Source organism: Coregonus clupeaformis, chromosome 26 (genome assembly GCF_020615455.1).
Source record: "Coregonus clupeaformis isolate EN_2021a chromosome 26, ASM2061545v1, whole genome shotgun sequence".
Taxonomy (NCBI): domain Eukaryota; kingdom Metazoa; phylum Chordata; class Actinopteri; order Salmoniformes; family Salmonidae; genus Coregonus; species Coregonus clupeaformis.
The window spans coordinates 3,060,462-3,085,931 of record NC_059217.1 but is presented as its reverse complement, the minus strand read 5'-3'; the positions used below and the strand labels follow the sequence as shown (position 1 = coordinate 3,085,931).

Genomic DNA, 25,470 nt, shown 5'->3' with positions numbered 1-25,470 from the left:
GTGATCTAAATGACTCTCATGAGAAGCAAGATTCTCTGGTCAGATGAAACCAAAATTGAGCATGGTGGTGGCAGCATCATGCTGTGGGGATGTTTTTCAGCGGCAGGGACTGGGAGACTAGTGGGGATAGAGGGAAAGATGAACAGAGCAAAGTACAGAGAGGAGTCTGGCCACTATACCATAAAGGCCTGATTGGTGGAGTGCTGCAGAGATGGTTGTCCTTCTGGAAGGTTCTCCCATCTCCACAGAGGAACTCTGAAGCTTTGTCAGAGTGACCATTGGGTTCTTGGTCACCTCCCTGACCAAGGCCCTTCTCCCCCGATTGCTCAGTTTGGCCGGGCTTCCAGCTCTAGGAAGAGTCTTGGTGGTTCCAAACTTCTTCCATTTAATAATGATGGAGGCCACTGTGTTCTTGGGGACCTTCAACGCTGCAGACATTTTTTGCTACCCTTCCCCAGATCTGTGCCTCAACACAATCCTGTCTCGGAGCTCTATGGAAAATTCCTTTGAACTCAAGGCTTGGTTTTTGCACTGTGGTTGACATCCACTGGCTTGGTTGACATGCACTGTCAACTGTGGGACCTTATATAGACATGTGTGTGCCTTTCGAAATCATGTCCAATCAATTAAATTTACCACAGGTGGACTCAAGGATGATCAATGGAATCAGGATGCACCTGAGCTCAATTTCGAGTCTCATAGCAAAGGGTCTGAATACTTATGTAAATAAGGTATTTCTGTTTTTATTTTTAATACATTTGCAAATATTTCTAAAAAGCTGTTTTCGTTTTGTCATTATGTGGTATTGTGTTTAGATTGATGAGGGGAAAAAACGATTTAATCCATTTTAGAATAAGGCTGTAACGTAACACAATGTGAAAAAAGTGAAGGAGTCTGAATACATTTTGAATGCACTGTACATCAGTACATACATTTGTATTTGTGGTACCTCATCTCACTTATAAAGCTTTTGTGTGAAGAAAGGATGGATGCAGCATTGAGTCATGTTATTGTTTGTGAATATAATTTTCAATTCCTCCCAAATGCAAATCCCAAACTATAGTTTTGTGTTCCTTAGCCACAATTGCCTTACTCCCAAGTTCCCAAACTAGTGATATTGTGGAGGGTAATCTCAAGTAAACTCAGTGTACCCACCTAGATAAGTCTTTTTAGCATTGTGATTTATCCACCTATTTACCCATGACACAGGGTTTACCCACCCACACTACTTGCTAACCCACAGCCAGGGAGTCATAACTTTAGCGTGTGAAAGCCCACCAAAGGCATCAGGCTAACGTGTCCCAGGCAGTGTGTGTTTGTTTGTGTGCGTGCTAATGGATGCTGATAATGCTCCTGTATAAGGCTGTCTCTGGTAAGTCTGGCTCGTGTGGATTAGGGAGCCGGGGTTTGAAAGCAAAGCACCTTCACTCCCTCTCTCTCATCTCCTCATGCTTTCTTATTCTGTCCTATCTCTCTCTCATTCCCTCCTCTCTTTCATTCCCTCCTGCTGTCTCTCATTACCTGCTGCTGGAGTTGTGACTTTATTGGCCTTATTCAGGAATTTGTCTCAATTTAGATTTCTAAAGACTAGAGTTCCTGTGAAACTAACAGCCACTATGAACCAGAAGTTTGTCCTCATCACAGGCTGCTCCTAAGGCATTGGCCCTAGCTGTACGCATTGCTGAGGCTGAGAAGAAGAGGTTCATGGGTAAGTAGCCAAGTGGGCCCTTACGGAAAAAACAGATGAATTTCACGTAATCTCATGTGAAGTTAATGCAATAGCATGATAACATGTAAAAGCAACATGTGATAAAATGAAACTAAATGTGACAACATGGGGAATGCGAAATTTCAACATGCTATACAATGAAACCAGGGGAGGCTGGTGGGAGGAGCTATAGGAGGATGGGCTCATTGTAATGGCTGGAATGGAATAAATGGAACGGTATCAAACACATCAAACATATGGAAACCACATTTGACTCTGTTCCATCCCTTTTCCAGACGCAAAAAAAGCTTATTTCTCTCAAATTTTGTGCACAAATTCATTTACATCCCTGTTAGCCAGATAATTTAATGTTAATTTCTCTACCATAAGCCGCCTCCAACGTCGTTTCAGAGAATTTGGCAGTACGTCCAACATGCCTCAAAACCGCAGACCACGTGTATGACGTCGTGTGGGCAAGCAGTTTGCTGATGTCATGGTGGCGGTGGGGTTATGGTATGGGCAGGCAAAGCTATGGACAACAAACAGAATTGCATTTTATCGATGGCAATTTGAATGCACAGAAATACCGTGATGAGATTCTGAGGTCCATTGTCGTGCCATTCATCCGCCGCCATCACCTCATCATTCAGCATGATAATGCACGGCCCCATGTCGCAAGGATCTGTACACAATTCCCGGAAGCTGAAAATGTCCCAGTTCTTCCATGGCCTGCATTCTCACCAGATATGTCACCCATTGAGCCTGTTTGGGATGCTCTGGATCAACGTGTACGACAGAATGTTCCGGCTCCCGCCAATATCCAGCAACTTCACACAGCCATTGAAGAGGAGTGGGACAACATTCCACAGGCCACAATCAACAGCCTTATCAACTCTATGCGAAGGAGATGTGTCCCACTACATGAGGCAAATGAGGGTCACACCAGATACTGGCTGGTTTTCTAATCCACACCTTTTTTTTATGTATCTGTGACCAACAGATGCATATCTTTATTCCCAGTCATGTGGAATCCATAGATTAGGGCCTAATGAATGTATTTCAATTGACTGATTTCCTTATATGAACTGTAACTCAGAAAAATATTTGCAATTGTTGCATGTTACATCTATATATTTTTTAGTATAATTAGATTTTTTTAAACATGTGTAATGTTTTCACATGTGAAAACGCACATTTCACGTGGTTTTTTTGTAAGGGAAGTAATTAAATGGTATGGGGGTTTTAAGGTAAGTGGTACACTGTTTAGCTAAAATAGTGTAAACATCTTTAATCAATATGATTAAACTTGACATGATCTGTCACACCCGGGCTCTGGGACTCTATATGTTGAGCCAGGGTGTGGTCATTCTATGTGTTGTATTTCTATGTTTGGGAGTTCTAGTTTGTATTTCTATGTTGGCCAGAGTGGCTCCCAATCAGAGGCAACGAGTGTCAGCTGTGGCTGGTTGTCTCTGATTGGGAGCCATATTTAAACTGTCTGTTTTCCCTTTTGTGTTTGTGGGATCTTGTTCTAGTTAGGTTTGTGTTGGACCGTTGACTGTCACATTATCGTTTTTCTTGTTTTTGTTCGTTCTTCACTAATAAAGAAGTATGTTTGCAACTAACGCTGCGCATTGGTCTACTCCATACGACGATCGTGACATGATCACTTAGTGCTGACTTTTCAATTTGACCCCATCTGGCATTTGAATTCACAACCTCTGGGTTTGGGGTACCCTGGTCTTTCTGCTGTGCCACAAAGTCTGTAGCATCTGTAGAAGTTAGCAAAAGAGTGTCATCTGCACTGCTATTTTAATTATCTGTTAATCTGACTATTCTCTGATCATTGTTTTAATTTACTTATTTCAGCAATTTGAGGGTTTTCTGTATAGTTGTCTAATGTTGGTGGGGCATTTTATTCTGTTTTATTGTTACTCCTGAATCACTATGATAAATATGTTTTTTCTTAATTGCATTTTTAACAAAGCTGATTTACTTTGAAGTCCAAAGTGTAGGAATACAGTTATAGACAGACATGGTGGCGTAGCAGGAAGATTGGAATGCCGTGAACCAAGAGATTGTGCATACACGATGTAATCATGTGTGTCAAATATGTAAGTTGAAAACACTGCGACTGTGTGACGTTCCAGGGACGTCCTAACAGCAATTTTAGAGGTAAAACAGAGCGCTCTAGTTTAAACTGCCTTATTGACAGATATTCTGAATACGCAATGGCTACTCTGCACTTTGGTGAATCTGTTTCTTGAATTCATTTCTAATAATCACTGAGCAACATCTGTCTGATCTATTATTATACTTTATATATATCATTTACATTTGAGTTATTTAGCAGATGCTTTTGTCCAGAGCAACTTACAATCATTGCATTCAACTCCTGTTTTGTACCTGTCAATGTATGGTAAAATACTCCCATGATGTGACTTTGATGTTATTGTTGTTGACGGTTATCCTATATTGCATCTGTCTGGAACCTGGGTAAGGCAGAGCCCCTGGTAGAGGCAGCAGGCAGGACTCTGGGCAGGACCCTGGAGATTAAACACCTGGATGTGTGCGAAGAAGACTGCCCGCAGGATAGACATACTTAGTGAGTATGGACGCACACACAAACACATGCATGTGCACTCACTCGCACACACATGGACACACATACGAGAATGCTCGCACACACAATTACACTCTTTATCTCGGTGCCATTAGATATCATAAGAGCTGAGCCATATCTGATCCATCTGACCCTTAACTGGTGTTACACGTAGGCTAATAATCACACAGTTTTATATGCATGGACACTGTCTTCCCTGATCTCCTTTGCATTGCATACACAGTAAAGAATTAGACTGTAATTCTATTGTAAGGATAGTTGGCTATAAAGTAAAATGAAAAAGAAGGACTGCACTGCTTTTTGCCCTGACTTCCCTAGTCCAGTAGCCTGCTCAGGAGGATCTAACGTTACAGAACATTCAGGCAGAAATGTAGAATAGGGAATCGTGTCGGCTCTATTCATTCTATTTCTATTTGCAAACGCAACGTTCAAAATGTTTCCACATAACTGAATAAACCCATGTTTTCCCCTCCCAGTCAGCAGTGCTGGGAGGAGTCTCATTGGATCTATCGAGTGCCAGTCTATGGAGGAGATGAAGGCTGTCATGGATACCAACTTCTTTAGTCTGGTGAGACTCCTCAAAGAGATCCTGCCAGACATGCAGAAGAGGAAGAGCGGCCATATTGTTGTGATCAGCAGTCTCATGGGCATACAGGGTAAGACCGGTTGCTTCTTTTCTCACAATTACATTTTATGAGGTTTTCTTGCAGACCAGCAAGAATGTTAGTGTGTTTGTGAGTAGGCTACAAGTTAAGACCCTACTATATATACATCAATACATACATTTGTTTTTGTGGTACCTCATCTCAATAATAAGGATTGTGTGTGAAGAAAGTATGGATGCAGCATTGAGTCATTGTTATTGTTTGTGAATATAATTTTAAATTCTTCCCCAATGCAAATCCCAAATGATAGTTGTATGTTCCTTAGCTATATATTCAATATTAACTGTTAAAGAACCATAGACCTAGAAATGGAAAGACTGCCTCCATTACAATCTGAACTTCCTAAAATGGAAACTTTCAAATTGATACATCTGGTGTGCATAAATTATTTGGTGATGTTCTCCTTTTTCTCAGGTATATTATTTAATAATATCTACGCTGCATCCAAGTTTGCTGTGGAGGGGCTCTGTGAAAGCCTGGCTGTCTAAGCCCTGAGGTTTAGTCTGAAGTAAGTGGTCCTACCCTACCAGTTCTGGTCCAGGGCGTTAGTGTGATTTGCTAACGTTGAGCCTTCTGTTCAGCAAGCCGCACTAACGCCCTGGACCAGAGCTTCCCTACCCCATACTGCTTCTGGTGTGTGTGGTAGGTACATTCACACATTCAAACTGCTCTTTGTGAGAATTAAATTAGTCTCATAAGGCAGATATTAAAGAAGGAAGGAGGGAGAATGCATTGTGGAGCAGCCTTCCCTTCAAGGGGAAATAATGCATGCAAACCAACACCTGTGGGCCACTCTGTCACGCCCTGGCTCTGGGGACTCTTGTATGTTGAGCCAGGGTGTTAGTTTCTTTGTGTAGTGTCTATGTTTCGTTTTCTATGTTCTGTTCTAGGTTATGTGTTTCTATGTCGGCCGGGGTGGTTCTCAATCAGAGGCAACGAGAATCAGCTGTTGCTTGTTGTCTCTGATTGGGGACCATACTTAGGCAGCCTGTTTTGCACTTGTCATTTGTGGGATCTTGTTCCGGAGAGGTTTGTGTTTTGTTAACCTTAGGACTTCACGTTTTGTTGTTTTGTTGTAGTTAATAAGTACTCATTAAAAGATGTACGCATATCACGCTGCGCCTTGGTCCGTTGCTTACGACGATCGTGACACACTCGTCCGTGTCACCAATATCTGCACTCACAGACAGCAATATCCTACCATTGTTTGATGCCATGAGTGACAAAAAACTGATGTGTAAAAGCTGGACAATGACAATAACAACTACATCACACCCACCCTTATTCTAGAGAGGATTTAGAAGAAGCTATAAAATACAACCGCTAATAAATCTGAATATTTATTATACAAGCAGCGTGTCCAGGAGCAGACAGCCTGGACTTGTGAGGAGATCCTGGACGGGAAGGGATCCTGGACTTGGGAGGAAATCCAGGCCGGAATGGATCGCCGTCCGTGGGAGGAGACTGTGGAGGCGCGCCATAGAGAGGAGCAGCGGCGCCAACCATGCCGACGTCGGACACGCAAGAGGCAACCCCAAGACATTTTTTTTGGGGGGGGCACACGGCTTGGACGACGGGGCAGCAGGAGGCAGCTACAGGGTGAATCTGCAGAATAGGAGAGGAGGCCACCAGGTTACGGGGGCTATTGGTCATGAGGGAGCAGGAGTTAGTTGGTCAGAGGGAGGAACTACTGGAGGCGATAAGGGAGAAGGAGAGTGTAGAGGCACGGCAAGAGGAACTGGTTAGGCAGCAGAGGGAGCGGAGGTTTATGAGGAAACCCAGTCCCGCTCCTCGCACCAAGCAAGTGGTGTGTGTCACCAGTCCGGTCCGGCCCGTTCCTGATCCCCGCACTAAGTTAGTGGTGCGTGTTCCCAGTACGGCCCAAACCGTTCCTGCTCCCTGCACTAAGTTAGTGGTGCGTGTTCCCAGTACGGCCCAACCCGTTCCTGCTCCCCGCACTAAGTTAGTGGTGCGTGTTCCCAGTACGGCCCGACCCGTTCCTGCTCCCCGCACTAAGTTAGTGGTGCGTGTTCCCAGTCCGGCCCGACCCGTTCCTGCTCCCCGCACTAAGTTAGTGGTGCGTGTTCCCAGTACGGCCCAACCAGTTCCTGCTCCCCGCACTAAGTTAGTGGTGCGTGTTCCCAGGCCGGCCCAACCCGTTCCTGCTCCCCGCACTAAGTTAGTGGTGCGTGTTCCCAGTACGGCCCAACCCGATCCTGCTCCCCGCACTAAGTTAGTGGTGCGTGTTCCCAGTCCGGCCCGACCCGTTCCTGCCCCTCGCACCAAGCCAGTGGTGCGCGTCGCCAGCCCGGCCCGGCCTGTTCCTGCCCCTCGCACCAAGCCAGTGGTGCGCGTCGCCAGCCCGGCCCGGCCTGTTCCTGCCCCTCGCACCAAGCCTGTGGTGCGCGTCGCCGGCCCGGCCTGTTCCTGCCCCTCGCACCAAGCCAATGGTGCGCGTCGTCAGCCCGGCCCGGCCTGTTCCTGCTCCCCGCACCAAGCCTGTGGTGCGCGTCGCCAGCCCGGTACGGCCTGTTCCTGCTCCCCGCACCAAGCCTGTGGTGCGCGTCGCCAGCCCGGTCCGGCCCATCCCTGCTCCCCGCACCAAGCCTGTGGTGCGTGTCGTCAGTCCGGCACAGCCCGTGCCTGTTTCACCGGTGCCTGGTCAGGTACCGGTCAGCTGCTCCACACCGGAGCCTAAGCAATCCGCTCCACCGATGTCCAGTCCAGCTCCAGCCAGCGTGGCCAGATCAGACCAGGGGTGCCAAGGGGGGGTTGTTAGAGGGTGGTGGTCACGCCCGGAGCCGGATCCACCTCCGAGGAGGAATGCCCACCCGGCCCCTCCCCTGTTGGGTTTATGTTGGCGCGGTCGCAGTCCGCGCCTTTGGGGGGGGGGGTACTGTCACGCCCTGGCTCTGGGGACTCTTGTATGTTGAGCCAGGGTGTTAGTTTCTTTGTGTAGTGTCTATGTTTCGTTTTCTATGTTCTGTTCTAGGTTATGTGTTTCTATGTTGGCCGGGGTGGTTCTCAATCAGAGGCAACGAGAATCAGCTGTTGCTTGTTGTCTCTGATTGGGGACCATACTTAGGCAGCCTGTTTTGCACTTGTCATTTGTGGGATCTTGTTCCGGAGAGGTTTGTGTTTTGTTAACCTTAGGACTTCACGTATCGTTTTGTTGTAGTTAATAAGTACTCATTAAAAGATGTACGCATATCACGCTGCGCCTTGGTCCGTTGCTTACGACGATCGTGACACACTCGTCCGTGTCACCAATATCTGCACTCACAGACAGCAATATCCTACCATTGTTTGATGCCACGAGTGACAAAAAACAGATGTGTAAAAGCTGGACAATGACAATAACAACTACATCACACCCACCCTTATTCTAGAGAGGATTTAGAAGAAGCTATAAAATACAACCGCTAATAAATCTGAATATTTATTATACATTTTCCTGTAGGAAACAAAACCTAAAAGGGTTCTTCAGCTGTCCCCATAGGAGAACCCTTTGAAGAACCCTTTTTGGTTCCAGGTAAACCTTATTGGGTTCCATGTAGAAGCCTTTCCCCAGAGGGTTCTACATGGAACCCAAAAGAGTTCCACCTGGAACCAAAAAGGGTTCTACCTGGAACCAAAAAGGGTCCTCCTATGGGGACAGTCGAAGAACCCTTTTGGAACCCTTTTTTCTAAGAGTGTAGGAAACACAAAAGTGTTCCAGTGACATAATTGAGTTCAATACTGTACATTGTTTTCACTTGATGTTTTGTGTGTTTGTGTGTTGCTGTCATTGCTGTGACAGCATAGCTCTTATTGAGCCAGGCCCTGTGGTGATGGAGTTTGAGCATAAGGTGTATGAGGAGGGTATGAAGACAGACCTCTCCAAAGCTTACAAATCGACTGCAGATATGTTCACCGACATCTATCTGAAGAACTACAAGCAGATCTTTGAAAGCCTTAGACAGACACCTGAGGACATAGCAGAGGTATAGTAGCCAATTGTTATGGAGGAAAATGGCTAAAATTGACACAGTATAAAAGCTCATACAGTTGAAGTCGGAAGTTTACATACACTTAGGTTGGAATCATTACAACTCGTTTTTCAACCACTCCACAAATTTCTTGTTAACAAACTACAGTTTTGGCAAGTCAGTTAGGACATCTACTTTGTGCATGACACAAGTAATTTTTCCAACAATTGTTTACAGACAGATTATTTCACTTATAATTCACTGTATCACAATTCCAGTGGGTCAGAAGTTTACATACACTAAGTTGACTGTGCCTTTAAACAGCTTGGAAAATTCCAGAAAATGATGTCATGGCTTTAGAAGCTTCTGATAGGCTAATTGACATAATTTGAGTAAATTGGAGATGTACCTGTGGATGTATTTCAAGGCCTACCTTCAAACTCAGTGCCTCTTTGCTTGAAATCATGGGAAAAACAAAAGAATCAGCCAAGACCTAAAAACAAAATGTGTAGACCTCCACAAGTCTGGTTCATCCTTGGGAGCAATTTCCAAACACCTGAAGGTACCAAGTTCATCTGTACAAGCAATAGTACGCAAGTATAAACACCATGGGACCACGCAGCCGTCATACCGCTCAGGAAGGAGACCCGTTCTGTCTCCTAGAGATGAATGTACTTTGGTGCGAAAAGTGCAAATCAATCCCAGAACAACAGCAAAGGACCTTGTGAAGATGCTGGAAGAAACAGGTACAAAAGTATCTATATCCACAGTAAAACGAGTCCTATATCGACATAACCTGAAAGGCAGCTCAGCAAGGAAGAAGCCACTGCTCCAAAACCGGCATAAAAAAGCCAGACTATGGTTTGCAACTGCACATGGGGACAAAGATCGTACTTTTGGGAGAAATGTCTTTTGATCTGATTAAACAAAAATAGAACTGTTTAGCCATAATGACCATCGTTATGTTTGGAGGAAAAAGGGGAATGCTTGCAAGCTGAAGAACACCATCCCAACCGTGAATCACGGTGGCAGCATCATGCTGTGGGGGTGCTTTGCTGCAGGAGTGACTGGTGCACTTCACAATATAGATGGCATCATGAGGAAGGAAAATGATGTGCATATATTGAAGCAACATCTCAAGACATCAGTCAGGAAGTTAAAGCTTGGTCGCAAATGGATCTTCCAAATGGACAATGACCCCAAGCATACTTCCAAAGTTGTGGAAAAATGGCTTAAGGACAACAAAGTCAAGGTATTGGAGTGGCCATCACAAAACCCTGACCTCAATCCTATAGAAAATGTGTGGGCAGAACTGAAAAAGCGTGTGCGAGCAAGAAGGCCTACAAACCTGACTCAGTTACACCAGCCCTGTCAGGAGGAATGGGCCAAAATTCACCCAACTTATTGTGGGAAGCTTGTGGAAGCCTACCCGAAACGTTTCACAGTCTCCCGAGTGGCGCAGTGGTCTAAGGCACTGCATTGCAGTGCTAGCTGTGCCACTAGAGATCCTGGTTCAAATCCAGGCTCTGTCGTAGTTGGCCACGACCGGGAGACCCATGGGGCGGCGCACAATTGGCCCAGCGTAGGGGAGGAAATGGCCGGCAGGGATATAGCTCAGTTGGTAGAGCATTCAGAGACTTGTCCCGAAGCCACTCCTGCATTGTCTGGGCTGTGTGCTTGGGTCGTTGTCCTTTTGGAAGGTATACGTTTGCCCCAGTCTGAGGTCCTGAGCGCTCTGGAGCAGGTTTTCATCAAGGATCTCTCTGTACTTTGCTCCGTTCATCTTACCCTCAACCCTGACTAGTCTCCCAGTCCCTGCCACTGAAAAACATCCCCACAGCATGATGCTGCCACCACCATAAAATAATAATATGCCATTTAGCAGACGCTTTTATCCAAAGCGACTTACAGTCATGCGTGCATACATTTTTGTGTATGGGTGGTCCTGGGGATCGAACCCACTACCCTGGCGTTACAAGCGCCGCTCTCTACCAGCTGAGCTACAGAGGACCACACTTCACCATAGGGAAGGTACTAGATTTCCTCCAGATGTGACCTTTGGCATTCAGGCCAAAGAGTTCAATCTTGGTTCATCAGACCAGATAATCTTGTTTCTCGTGCTCTGAGAGTCCTTTATGTGCCTTTTGGCAAACTCCAAGCGGGCTGTCATGTGCCTTTTACTGAGGAATGGATTAGTCTGGCCACTCTACCATAAAGGCCTGATTGGTGGAGTGCTGCAGAGATGGTTCTCCTTCTGGAAGGTTCTCCCATCTCCACAGAGGAACTCTGGAGCTCTGTCAGAGTGACCATCGTGTTCTTGGTCACCTCCCTGACCAAGGCCCTTCTCCCCCGATTGGAAGAGTCTTGGTGGTTCCAAACTTCTTCCATTTAAGAATAATGGAGGCCACTGTGTTCTTGCGGACCTTCAATGCTGCAGACATTTTTTGGTACCTTTCCCCAGATCTGTGCCTCGACACAATCCTGTCTCGGAGCTCTATGGACAATTCCTGCGACCTCATGGCTTGGTTTTTGCTCTGACATGCACTGTCAACTGTGGGACCTTATATAGACAGGTGTGTGCCTTTCCAAATCATGTCCAATCAATTGAATTTACCACAGGTAGACTCCAATCAAGTTGTAGAAACATCTCAAGGATGATGAATGGAAACAGGATGCACCTGAGCTCAATTTCACGTCTCATAGCAAAAGGTCTGAATACTTATGTAAATACGTTTTTGTTTTGTCATTACAGGGTATTGTCTGTAGATTGATGGGGAAAACAAATAATTTAATCAATTTTAGAATAAGGCTGTAACGTAACAAAATGTGGAAAAAGTCAAGGGGTCTGAATACTTTCCGAATGCACTGTATTCCCTATATACTGTAGTGCACTACTTTTGACCAGAGCCCTGTGTGTCCTATTAGGAGATTGTGCACTACATAAGGAATATTCGTAGGTTTCCTCTGGCTCTGTCCAGGGGGAAGGTATCTTCAATGCTTCATCCACTGCCATTAATTCTTCCAGATTCCTGGGCTAAAGACTCTACTTTATATCCTATTGTGATGTCTTGTCATTTTCTGTACTAACAACGTGTTTAAAATGTATTCACATTGTTTTCTGTCAGTCCATTTTTGTTGTTGAAATATGCTCAACACTTATACAAAATATTGAAGAACACTGGTTATGAGAATAGAATAGGAATTAATAGTGGGATATTGAAGCAAGCGCTCTTAATACCCTACCAGATGTTTCACAGACATACAGTATGTTACTTTGCAGAGTACAGATAGACCACAAACTTCCATGTCCACATGATATCCCTATCCCTGATACATGATACTCCCTTTAAGCCTTTTAAAGCCACTATATGCACCCTTTTATGCACCATAAGCAGAACAAAAAAGGACAGTGGCAAAATCATTAAACACAACATTTTGTGATCAAATGAATTAAATTCTTTATTATCAATTATAAACCAACATAAAATTATAATAGTTGTGTCTTGAAGAGTGTTTGTGTTGAAAATGTATGGCTTCAAATGTTGACGGAAAAGTTACCTTTGAATTTGAGAAAAAGTGTTTTACTGGGGAATCTCAATGGACTTTTGTATTGACAGAGGCTACAATAAAAGGATCCACTGATAAGTTGTGTGGAGATCCAATTATGTAACGATGTTATCTACTGGGTCAGTAATGATTCACAGGGTATATTGCGCTGGTATTCAAAGCCCCAGTTGTATTGAAGGATAATCCAATAAGCATTATTATATCAACGTTTTGTTTGTCATTAACAAACACAAAACAGGAATATGGTGACGTGATTAAACTAATATGGTAAAGGTTAATGTGGAAAGGGGAAATGATCTTGCAAATCCAAGTATTTTAGTCATAGGCTTACTTGTGGTCTTGGCCCACATTTTAATGAAAGTATTATTTCGCCTCAACACAGTAAGCGGCGACATGTGTCTTTGGACCGTAGCACAGGCACTGTAGAAAAATAATATACCGGATATGGATTTTGTTCGCGTAGAGTCGTTTCCGGAGACATTTCAGTGCTGATGAAGCGGACATAAGAGAATAAATGAATTAAAGTATTTAGTTCGAGCGATAAAGGAACAGCAATTCTCGTACCAGTGCATACAATATTTTGTTTGAAACAGTGTTTTGGATCAACACTGCGTTACGAAATGATCCCAACGACACGTTTACTAGCGTAGCCATGTCCTCAATAGCCGCTGCAAAGCCGTGTTGTAGCTAGCTAACGTTGCGAGAGGGACCAAAGCTAACGTTAGCTAACGTAACTCGCTAGCTAGTTTTCTGTTTACGTTGACTTTTCCGTTACATCCCACGTCTCTGCAGTAGCATTATGGTGTGCTGTGTCAATTGGCTTTTTTTTGTAGCTAGCTAGTTTACTATACATAGCCAAGTAGATAGCTAACGTTGGCTAGTTTAAATAACTTTTTAAACCTAATTACTCCCGAGTTCGGCTAACTAGCTAATGTTAGCTTCTAACTCACGACATTGTTCAACACAAAGACCGCTGCGAAACCCAACTATCAACGCAAGGGTTTCGTTTGTACTACGTTAACTAGACAATCTTGCTAGTTAACGTTATCTGGAATACGATGGCTTCTTCGTCGGGAAACGATGACGACCTCACCATTCCCAGGGCAGCTATCAACAAAATGATCAAAGAAACTTTGCCCAACGTACGGGTTGCCAACGATGCGAGGGAACTTGTTGTGAACTGTTGCACAGAGTTCATACATCTAATTTCATCAGAGGCGAATGAAATATGTAACAAGTCTGAAAAGAAGACTATATCTCCTGAACATGTCATTAATGGTTAGTGATTCTTGTCTTTATCTATTCTGTAACGTTACCAACAGGTTTCAAAATGCATTCTTGTACAGTGTGGGTGTTTCCCTTTCTTGCCATGTGTTTTGAAGTTGATGTCTTAGTTAGGTATGTACTAGCCTGTTCCCAGATCATTTTGTTCTGTCTTACCAGCACAAACCAATCAGATCTGGACCCAGGCTAGCTGAGCACTATTTGGTCCTCAATAATCAAGTGACAAGATAGTTTATTCATTTTCAGTTTTTTCCCCCCTAACCTTGTATTCATTATTTTCCACAGCACTTGAAAGCCTGGGTTTTGCATCATACATCACAGAAGTGAAGGATGTCTTGCAGGAATGTAAAACAGTAGCACTTAAGAGGAGAAAGGCCAGCTCTCGCCTGGAGAACCTGGGTATCCCAGAGGAAGAGCTCCTTCGACAACAACAGGAACTCTTTGCTAAGGTAAGGTTCAAGATTGTAGCCTGTGCTAGTCTGTCATGCCACAATAGAGTTGGCAAAAACACAAACCGATCTGGGACTAGGCTGTTGGCACAAACCGATCTGGGACCAGGCTATCCAGACACAGTATTAAGATCAAGACTGATAACCTGTGTTAGGAGGATCAAGAGGCCTAATACGAATCAGGACATTTGCTGCTGCATCTCTGGCTCTACACGTTAACACACAGATCACCTGGTTAGTGTACATAAATTACATTGCCTGATGATCTCATCTCTGATTAATACCCTTCACACATGAACATGTAAATGTAACTCAGTTGGTAGAGCATGGTGCTTGCAACGCCAGGGTTGTGGGTTTGTTTCCCACGGGGGGCCAGTATGAAAAAAGTATGAAAATGTATGCACTCACTAACTGTAAGTCGCTCTGGATAAGAGCGTCTGCTAATTGACTTAAATGTAAAAATGTAAATTCCCAACACACGTTTCTACAGGAGAGACGGTACGAAAATGAGAGCCTGGACCCGGAAGTGAGCCCCGGTCTCCAGTGGGGGACAGTATATGTGTAGAGTTGTCATGTTACCCACTCAGGCACACACCCTGTATCTCTAACCCTGACTAACCTTTGTTAATTGTGTTCCAGGCGCGGCAGCAGCAAGCAGAGCTAGCCCAACAGGAGTGGCTCCAGATGCAGCAGGCTGCCCAGCAGGCCCAGTTGGCTGCAGCATCCGCCAGTGCTGGACAGCAGGCTGGCTCCTCCCAGGACGAGGATGACGAGGATGACATGTGATGATGAAGATGACACCTTGGACTGGGATTTGAGCAACAACAAGAAGGCAGGGTCTTCATTAGGGCACACCATAGCAAAACATTTTGCAATGGATACTGAAAGCGATCGTCTGTTATTGGATAACTACAGATAGTAGGCTACCACCCTGTTTCGGGCTGTTTTCTCCCTGTTTTGTGACTATTGAACACGACCCAGGCCAAATCCCTTATTTTCTTTGGACAGTGTCAGCAAGCAGCCCTCTCTCTCCCAACGATCTCATTGGCAGAGATCTGAGCTGTGTTCGGACATTATGCACAATAATCCCACCAGTCCAGTATCAGGCGTACACATTGTTATGGACAGTTTCAAGGTATATAGATAGATATCTTTTTTTCTTTTTTTGACAGCAGTACCTGAAAACGAACATATTTGGATAAAGATGCATTTTCAAGCATTCCTCCACTTATCCTAAATTTTATTTTTGCCAATCACAAATCAAATGTTAAATCTGTCATGGAATTGTGTCATGTACTGTGTGGTTTGTAGATTGGAGATTAATGTTGGATGCAAGGTAGCATGGAAAATGCTGCTGAAGGCAGATGGAGTGTTGAAAAAAAGTATCATGGTTTTGGCTATGTTGAGAAAAGAACGTTAGTACAGTTCAGGTACTGCTCCTTTAGGTTGTGTTTCTACTAGATTGTTTGGGGGTTTCAGGAGAACAGCTCCACACTCTTTGTCAAAGGTGGGCTTTACTTATTCCTCCTACTGGCTTGTGATCCTTTTTGAGTAGTCGTTTTTACAGAAATAGTTCCTTCTTCGTATGTTTGTTTAACAGGACGGATGTGTCCCAAACAGCACCCTATGTCCTATATAGTGCACTACATTTGACCCGAACCCTATAGGCCCTGGTCAAGTATTCTACTATAATGGGAATAGGGTGCCATTTGGGACGCACACAACATTTCGGAAACACTTAGAGGGGTTGTGAATATGATTAGTAAAATAGGATTTCGAAATGCTTTTTATTTTAGCTCAGTCATTATCTAAGTAGGTTGATGCTTTTTTCTTATGTTCACCTACAGTATTGCTAATTGATTAGCTACTCATTTGAGATTCTTTTTGACCCATAGAACCAAATATATAGGTTGTATCCCAAATGGCACCCTCTTTCCTATATAGTGCAATACTCTTGACCAGAACCCAATTGGCCTTGGTTATAAGTAGTGCACTATATAGGGAATAGGGTGCAATATGGGGCATAGCTTAACAACCCTGAGTATATGAGATGAGGCCAAGGTGTATGTTCCATGTGTAGAATAAAGAGACTTGGGTGCAGTGTGCACTCAGGTTACTGTTCACAATGCTGATGGTAACTTTTACTTTGTAAAAATGCTTTATCTTCTTGGCTTAATCTGCTTTTGTTTGCATCCCAAATGGCAGCCTATTTTCTCTAGTGCATATGAATACTTTGTCTCTAGTCAAAAGTAGTGCACCGTGTAGGAAATAGGGTTCCATTTGGGGCACACACTTTTTCTCCAGTGTGGTATGAAAAAGTTGCATTGTGAATGTGTGGTGAATTCTTTAAAAATGTAGAGATTGGTAACCTCTACGTGTGATACACATTCACATGCCTTCTATAAAGTTGTATTCTTTAAGCAATAAAGTTAACATGTTTTATAGAGACCAACCCTTCCTCTTCATGTTTTGTGGAGTTATTTACAGTCCTTTCCTCATTTTATGTTAACTTTACAGTTTTTCATCACGGACAAAAGCTGCACATTTGCTTACTATGACCAACAAGTCATACAATATGCTATTATATGATACCTTTCTACCATATTCCAAGCAATGTAAATCCAATGTTCACACATCTTGGTAAATTATTATAAATGGGAAAACTGTAATATACTGAAATGTAAAATACTTGCAATGAGTCGAATGCACTGACTGTAAGTTGCTCTGGATAAGAGTGTCAGTGGTTCCTAAACTGTGGAGGCGCGAGGGTCGTTTGCAACGGACACTGAAAACAAGTGTTTCTTATTGGATAGCTACAGCTATACAGTGCATTTGGGAAATATTCAGACCCCTTTACTTTTTCAACATTTTGTTACGTTACAGCCTTATTCTAAATTTGATTAAATTGTATTTTTTCCATCATCAATCTACACACAATACCCCATAATGACAAAGCAAAAACTTTTTTTATTTTTTATGTATAATAAAAAACGAAATATGACATAAGTATTCAGACCATTTATTCAGTACTTTGTTGAAGCACCTTTGGCAGCGATTACAGCCTTGAGTCTTCTTCGGTATGATGCTAGAAGCTTGGCACACCTGTATTTAGGTAGTTTCTCTCATTCTTCTCTGCAGATCCTCTCATGCTCTGTCGGGTTGGATGGGGAGCGTCGATCGGGTTCAAGTCTGGGCTCTGGCTGGGCCACTCAAGGACATTCAGAGACTTGTCCCGAACCCAATCCTGTGTTGTCTTGGCTGTGTGCTTAGGGTCATTGTCCTGTTGGAAGGTGAACCTTCGCTCCAGTCTGAAGTCCTGAGCGCTCTGGAGCAGGTTTTCATCAAGGATCTCTTTCATCAGACCAGAGAATCTTGTTTCTCATGGTCTGAGAGTCCTTTTAGGTGCCTTTTGACAAACTCCAAGCGGGCTGTCATGTGCCTTTTACTGAGGAATGGATTCGTCTGGCCACTCTACTATAAAGGCCTGATTGGTGGAGTGCTGCAGAGATGGTTGTCCTTCTGGAAGGTTCTCCCATCTCAGAGGAACTCTGGAGCTCTGTCAGAGTGAGCATCGGGTTCTTGGTCACCTCCCTGACCAAGGCCCTTCTCCCCCGATTGCTCAGTTTCGCCGGGCGACCAGCTCTAGGAAGAGTCTTGGTGGTTCCAAACTTATCCCAGTTAAGAATGATGGAGGCCATCGTTTTCTTGGAGACCTTCAATGCTGCAGAATTGTTTTGGTACCTTTCCCCAGATCTGTGCCTCGACACAATCATGTCTCGGAGCTCTACAGACAATTCCTTCTACCTGATTAATTGGTTTTTGCTCTGACATGCACTGTCAACTGTGGGACCTTATATAGACAGGTGTGTGCCTTTCCAAATCATGTCCAATCAATTTAATTTACCACAGGTAGACTCCAATCAAGTTGTAGAAACATCTCAAGGATGATCAATGGAAACAGGATGCACCTGACCTCAATTTCGAGTCTCATAGCTAAGGGTCTGAATACTTATGTAAATAAGGTATTTCTGTTTTTTATTTGTAATACATTAAAACCTGTCGTTTCGTCATTATGGGGTATTGTGTGTAGATTGATTAGGGAAAACAATTATTGAATCAATTTTGGAATAAGGCTGTAACGTTACAAATGTAGAAAAAGGGAAGAGGTCTGAATACTTTCCAAATGCACTGTATATATACAGTACCAGTCAAAAGTTTGGACACACCTACTCATGCCAGGGTTTTTCTTTATTTTTTTTTACTATTTTCTACATTGTAGAATAATAGTGAAGACATCAAAACTCTGAAATAACACGTATGGAATCATGTAGTAACCAAAAAAGTGTTTAAAAAATCAAAATATATTTTATATTTGAGATTCTTCAAAGTAGCAACCCTTTGCCTTGATGACAGCTTTGCACACTCTTGGCATTCTCTCAACCAGCTTCATGAGGTAGTCACCTGGAATGCATTTCAATTAACAGGTGTGCCTTGTTAAAAGTTAATTTGTGGAATTTCTTTCCTTCTTAATGAGTTTGAGCCAATCAGTTGTGTTGTGACAAGGTAGGGTTGGTATACAGAAGATAGCCCTATTTGGTAAAAGACCAAGTCCATATCATGGCAAGAACAGCTCAAAACAGCAAAGAGAAACGACAGTCCATTATTACTTTAAGACATGAAGGTCAGTCAATACGGAACATTTCAAGAACTTTGAAAGTTTCTTCAAGTGCAGTCGCAAAAACCATCAAGCGCTATGATGAAACTGGCTCTCATGAGGACCGCCACAGGAAAGGAAGACCCAGAGTTACCTCTGCTGTAGAGGATAAGTTCATTAGAGTTACCAGCCTCAGAAATGGCAGCCCAAATAAATGCTTCACAGAGTTCAAGTAACAGACACATCTCAACATCAACTGTTCAGAGGAGACTGCGTGAATCAGGCCTTCATGGTCGAATTGCTGCAAAAAAAACACTACTAAAGGACACCAATAATAAGAAGAGGCTTGCTTGTGCCAAGAAACACAAGCAATGGACATTAGACTGGTGGAAATCTGTCCTTTGGTCTGAAGAGTCCAAATTTGAGATTTTTGGTTCCAACCGCCGTGTCTTTATGAGACGCTGAGTAGGTGAACGGATGATCTCTGCATGTGTGGTTCCCACCATGAAGCATGGAGGAGGAGGTTAGATGGTGTTTGGGTGCTTTGTTGGTGACACTATTGGTGATTTATTTAGAATTCAAGGCACACTTAACCAGCATGGCTACCACAGCATTCTGCAGCGATATTCCATCCCATCTGGTTTGCGCTTAGTGGAACTATCATTTGTTTTTCAACAGGACAATGACCCAACACACCTCCAGGCTGTGTAAGGGCTATTTGACCAAGAAGGAGAGTGATGGAGTGCTGCATCAGATGACATGGCCTTCACAATCACCCGATCTCAACCCAATTGAGATGGTTTGGGATGAGTTGGACCGCAGAGTGTAGGAAAAGCAGCCAACAAGTGCTCAGCATATGTTGGAACTCCTTCAACACTGTTGGAAAAACATTCCAGGTTATGCTGGTTGAGAGAATGCCAAGAGTGTGCAAAACTGTCATCGAGGAAAAGGGTGGCTACTTTGAAGAATCTCAAATATAAAATATTTGACTGGTACTGTATATACAGTGGGGAGAACAAGTATTTGATACACTGCCGATTTTGCAGGTTTTCCTACTTATAAAGCATGTAGAGGTCTGTAATTTTCATCATAGGTACACTTCAACTGTGAGAGACGGAATCTAAAACAAAAATCCAGAAAATCACATTGTATGATTTTTAAGTAATTAATTTGCATTTTATTGCATGACATAAGTATTTGATACATCAGAAAGGCAGAACTTAATATTTGGTACAGAAACCTTTGTTTGCAATTACAGAGATCATATGTTTCCTGTAGGTCTTGACTAGGTTTGCACACACTGCAGCAGGGATTTTGGCCCACTCCTCCATACAGACCTTCTCCAGATCCTTCAGGTTTCGGGGCTGTCGCTGGGCAATACGGACTTTCAGCTCCCTCCAAAGATTTTCTATTGGGTTCAGGTCTGGAGACTGTCTAGGCCACTCCAGGACCTTGAGATGCTTCTTACGGAGCCACTCCTTAGTTGCCCTGGCTGTGTGTTTCGGTCGTTGTCATGCTGGAAGACCCAGCCACGACCCATCTTCAATGCTCTTACTGAGGGAAGGAGGTTGTTGGCCAAGATCTCGCGATACATGGCCCCATCCATCCTCCCCTCAATACGGTGCAGTCGTCCTGTACACTTTGCAGAAAAGCATCCCCTAAGAATGAAGTTTCCACCTCCATGCTTCACGGTTGGGATGGTGTTCTAGGGGTTGTACTCATCCTTCTTCTTCCTCCAAACACGGCGAGTGGAGTTTAGACCAAAAAGCTATATTTTTGTCTCATCAGACCACATGACCTTCTCCCATTCCTCCTCTGGATCATCCAGATGGTCATTGGCAAACTTCAGACGGGCCTGGACATGCGCCTGGCTTGAGCAGGGGGACCTTGCGTGCAGCTGCAGGATTTTAATCCATGACGGCGTAGTGTGTTACAATGGTTTTCTTTGAGACTGTGGTCCCAGCTCTCTTCAGGTAATTGACCAGGTCCTGCCATGTAGTTCTGGGCTGATCCCTCACCTTCCTCATGATCATTGATGCCCCACGAGGTGAGATCTTGCATGGAGCCCCAGACCAAGGGTGATTGACCGTCATCTTGAACTTCTTCCATTTTCTAATAATTGCGCCAACAGTTGTTGCCTTCTCACCAAGCTGCTTGCCTATTGTCCTGTAGCCCATCCCAGCCTTGTGCAGGTCTACAATTTGATCCATGATGTCCTTACACAGCTCTCTGGTCTTGGCCATTGTGGAGAGGTTGGAGTCTGTTTGATTGAGTGTGTGGACAGGTGTCTTTTATACAGGTAATGAGTTCAAACATGAGTAATGAGTGGAGAACAGGAGGGCTTCTTAAAGAAAAACTAACAGGTCTGTGAGAGCCGGAATTCTTACTGGTTGGTAGGTGATCAAATACTTATGTCATGCAATAAAATGCAAATTAATTACTTAAAAATCATACAATGTGATTTTCTGGATTTTTGTTTTAGATTCTGTCTCTCACAGTTGGAGTGTACCTATGATACAAATTACAGACCTCTACATGCTTTGTAAGTAGGAAAGCCTGCAAAATCGGCAGTGTATCAAATACTTGTTCTCCCCACTGTGTGTGTATATATATATATATATATATTGTGATGTCACGAGAGGCTACACAGCTTTCAGCGGGATTGCTCAAGTAGTGCAAGGAGACCAGGTTCAACCAAAACAAGGATTTTATTAAAGGTCTTGGGAAACTAACGAAAGTATAACACAATACTGTTCTCTGGCGGCTCTTAAGGGTTAACAGTTCAGGGATGTCTCTTCCACCTCCAAAATCATAACTCTCCCTCGCTCAAATAACTTTTCCCCAGTCTTACTGTATTCCACGTTGCAGCTAGTGGCCAACCCAGCAAAACGTCCTTCCAAATGTCCCACACGTATTTCCACAGGTGCATATATCCCAAAGGTGAGTATTTCCCAAAGGTAAGTATCTCCAAATCCTTATATTCCTCATGGAAGTGGACGTGCAGCACTCTTGTCCTCCAGAGAGCCCAGGTTGGAGACTGTGTCTCTTCCCTTCCCAAACCTTCCGCTCATCAGCTCCTCATTTGTTTCAGCTGCGTGGGAAGATTGGCCATAGAGGGGTGGAGTTCCCGACCATACCAGCAGATGGAGCCATAGCTGTCTGGGTTTGCAGCCATCTCAGGGGGATGTAACGTCCCTCCAGGACACAGCCTCTCGTGACATCACACAATATATATATATATATATATATATATATATATATATATATATATATATGTATATTAAAGGAAGTCAGTCTGGCTTTAAACTTACTCCTGAACATTTTTATAATATAATGCACAAGTTGCAATTTCGAAATTGGGTAGTGCATCATCAGTTCCTCTTGTCATGTTAGTCATTGTATACCTTAGAGATCTATTTATAACTTGTCAGAAATGTCAACTAATGTTTTTTTATTTAGTTTTTTTAGCCCATAGATATTGTTGTATTTTTTTTGTCCCTCAAATATCACATGAATACACATTAGACATGTAAAATGTAAATTTGCTTTAAAACTGCAACATTTTCTTTGACCCCATTAAAACAATTGTAGAATTGCAGGAAATAAGCTTTAATCCTGCAAAATTCTTTCCACCAACAAGAGGGGTGTGAACAGTTTGTGTCATGAACAGTGCTTGTGCCCATAGAAATAGACGTGGCGCATGCATGCGCGCAGGGGGAGCGCGGGATGTTCCCCAATGCTGGAAGGGGGCCCCGAGTGAAATAGTTTGGGAACCCCTGTGCTAAATGACCAAAATATAAATGTAGACTTAAGTAACCACATTGTGGGCCTGTTACAATACATAAATCATTACAGATTTTACAAATATCCACTTTGTTAGATCAGATTTGTTGAATGTGCAGTTCGTTTTGGTTGTGTTTCAGATTATTTTGTGCCCAATAGAAATTAATGGTAAATAATGTATTGGGTCATTTAGGGGTGTCAATAATTTTGGACCCCTACCTTTTTGAGAAAAACTATTATTACTTGTTAAACTAAATCTCTTTCTCCGAGCTATTATATAAGTATAAAATAATATAAATTTTGAACATACAATATAGGTCAGTATTTTAATGATTTATTTGATGCAGACATTCATTATTGCTGATCTTTATCAAGGGTGTCAATACAGTTTTTGCCTATTGCTTACACACTTTTTGCAGAATTTGGCTCATTATGTCAAAACTCAACACACAAGCCAATCAGACATAGCACTTGGAGATTAACAACTCACATATATGCCAAAGTGAAACACTGCAATCAAAACTTAACACTCCTTTCTAAAAATGAAATTCTTGCAAAAAAAAACATACACACAAGCAACATTTGAATTACTCTTTCATTTCACTAGCAACACACTGATGGGCTTTATATAAAACACTGCAGTCTTTGTGTTTCTATTTTTATTGTCATTTTATTGTCATTGTCTTCTGTAAAACTCAAAAGTAGAATTTCTGCAGTAATCAAACAGTATTTACAATTTTTTTTTTACAAAAAAACAAACATTCTTACAGAAATTCTTAACATCAAATTTAGCAACAAAACAAAAGTAAAAAAACAAGACAATTACTGGATAAATTGCTATTGGGGGAAAAAACATATACTTGTTTTGTGTGTGTGTGCGTGTGTGTGGTGGGGGGCGGGGGGGCTTATGGATCACGCCTTCTGTTCGGATCTGGCCACAAGACCTCGTCAACATCACAGGCAATGTCCTCGCGGGCTAGGCATCGGGGAAAATATCGCCTTGTGTGCCGAATCCACCCTTGGATTGATCCCACCTCAATGTCTCCACATGCCTCTTCCATTGCTTGCAGAAGAGTCATGCGGGCATGTGGTTGCCGATCATATACTTTCCACCGCCACGCTGAAAATAATTCCTCGATTGCATTTAGAAAGGGGCTGTAAGGGGGCAGGTATAAAACTGTGAAATGATTATGGTTGTTGAACCAATCTCGGACCAGAGCAGCCCGGTGAAAACTAACATTATCCCAGATGACAACAAACCTGGGCTGCTGTGGTCTGTCCTGCACAACTGCATGTAGTGCATCTAGAAATGCAATTACCTTTCCTGTATTGTAGGGACCTAGAGTGGCATGATCCTTGGACACTAATTGCAGCACACAAGGTGATATTTCCCCCACACTGCCCAGGGACATTTACAACAGCCCTTTGTCCAACTACGTTACGGCCCCGACGCCTGGTTTTGGCCAGATTGAATCCTGCCTCATCCACGTAGATGAACTCATGCGGCAGTTCGACGGCATCAAACTCCAGAACTGTCTGTAACAGAAAATATTGAATAGTGTTACTGAAAACACATACAGTAACTACAATGTCTATATTTTCACACAAGTAGGGGCTGGGTTGGGTGAGTATAGACAAAAACTACAAGCTACAGGCAGGGCAGGTGGCAGCATAAACCCTCATTCCCACATCACAATATATAGTATGTAAAGTAAAGTGACACATACCTGCACATAATCATGGCGCAGATCCTTGACCCTGACACTGTTCCTCTCAAATGGCACCCTGTACAGCTGCTTCATTCTGAAGTTATGTTTCTGTATGATGCGACTTAGTGTAGAAATGCTGACCCTGTTGATATTGTTGAATTCATTTCCATTTGCAATTATGCGTTGTTGCAACTCACAAAGTCAGATTGCATTATTTTCTCGCACCATTTCAATGATGGCAAGCTCTTGTTGTTGAGTGAAGAGCCGTTCCCTTCCACCTTGAGGAGGTCGTCCAACCATTCTGTAGAAAATGCCACCACAAGATGTCATTGGTTAGGTTATTTTTTCACATACTGTACTTTCAAACTGTACACAGTACTGCAACATCACAATGGTATTCCTTTACATATACATTACTTACAGCACTACCCATTTTTGTATAGTATAGTTAGTACAGTAATACTGTAATATGATACAGAATCATGTGACACATACAGTAGGTACAGTCTGGAGTAGAAACTTGAAGATATACCTGTTCTCCAGTCGGAATGTCCTTATTATCGATGCTACTGTGTAGCGACTGAGGTTAGGGTGGACTCTTTGCCCAGCCTCCCTCTTGGACAGGCCATGATTTATCACATGGTCCACCAGAGTAGCCCTGATGTCATCTGATATATGTCTCCGCACTGGTCCTCGTCCTCTTCCACGTCCTCTTCCACATCCGACTCCTCTCTCTCTTTGTCCTCCTCTTACTCTGACTCTTATTGCCTCCATGCTTGCAAAGTTCTAAAAATTGCTTACCTGAGGCCTATTTGTAGTGCTAAGGCTCAGACTGATTGGTGTTCTGTTTTCTGTGCAAGTGTTTTCAGGTGTGTATGTAAGTGCATACAATTGCCAGATGAGTTTTGCATTTTGAACAGAGTGTTTTCCCAATGATAACAGGTGATTTCGTTTTTGAACAAAGTGTCTAATGTAAGAAAACGTGTGTAGTGTTTCGCAATAAGTGTGTTACAGAATTGCAAACAAAGTACAAAGTTGACATTGTGTTTAAGCTATGGTT

The 25,470-nt window shown here is 43.2% G+C and overlaps 1 protein-coding gene and 1 pseudogene across 1 annotated transcript; both read left to right on the top strand.

The window, feature by feature from the left end:
* Positions 1-1,616: 1,616 nt before the first annotated feature.
* On the top strand, positions 1,617-8,985 carry LOC121540044 (annotated as a pseudogene).
* A 3,998-nt stretch (positions 8,986-12,983) lies between these two features.
* Positions 12,984-16,721, top strand: LOC121540509 (protein Dr1). Its single transcript, XM_041849441.2, has 3 exons — positions 12,984-13,809; positions 14,101-14,264; positions 14,904-16,721. Exons 1-3 carry the CDS (start codon positions 13,590-13,592, stop codon positions 15,048-15,050), a joined length of 531 nt encoding a protein of 176 aa, XP_041705375.1. The 5' UTR covers positions 12,984-13,589; the 3' UTR covers positions 15,051-16,721.
* The last annotated feature ends 8,749 nt before the right edge of the window (positions 16,722-25,470 follow it).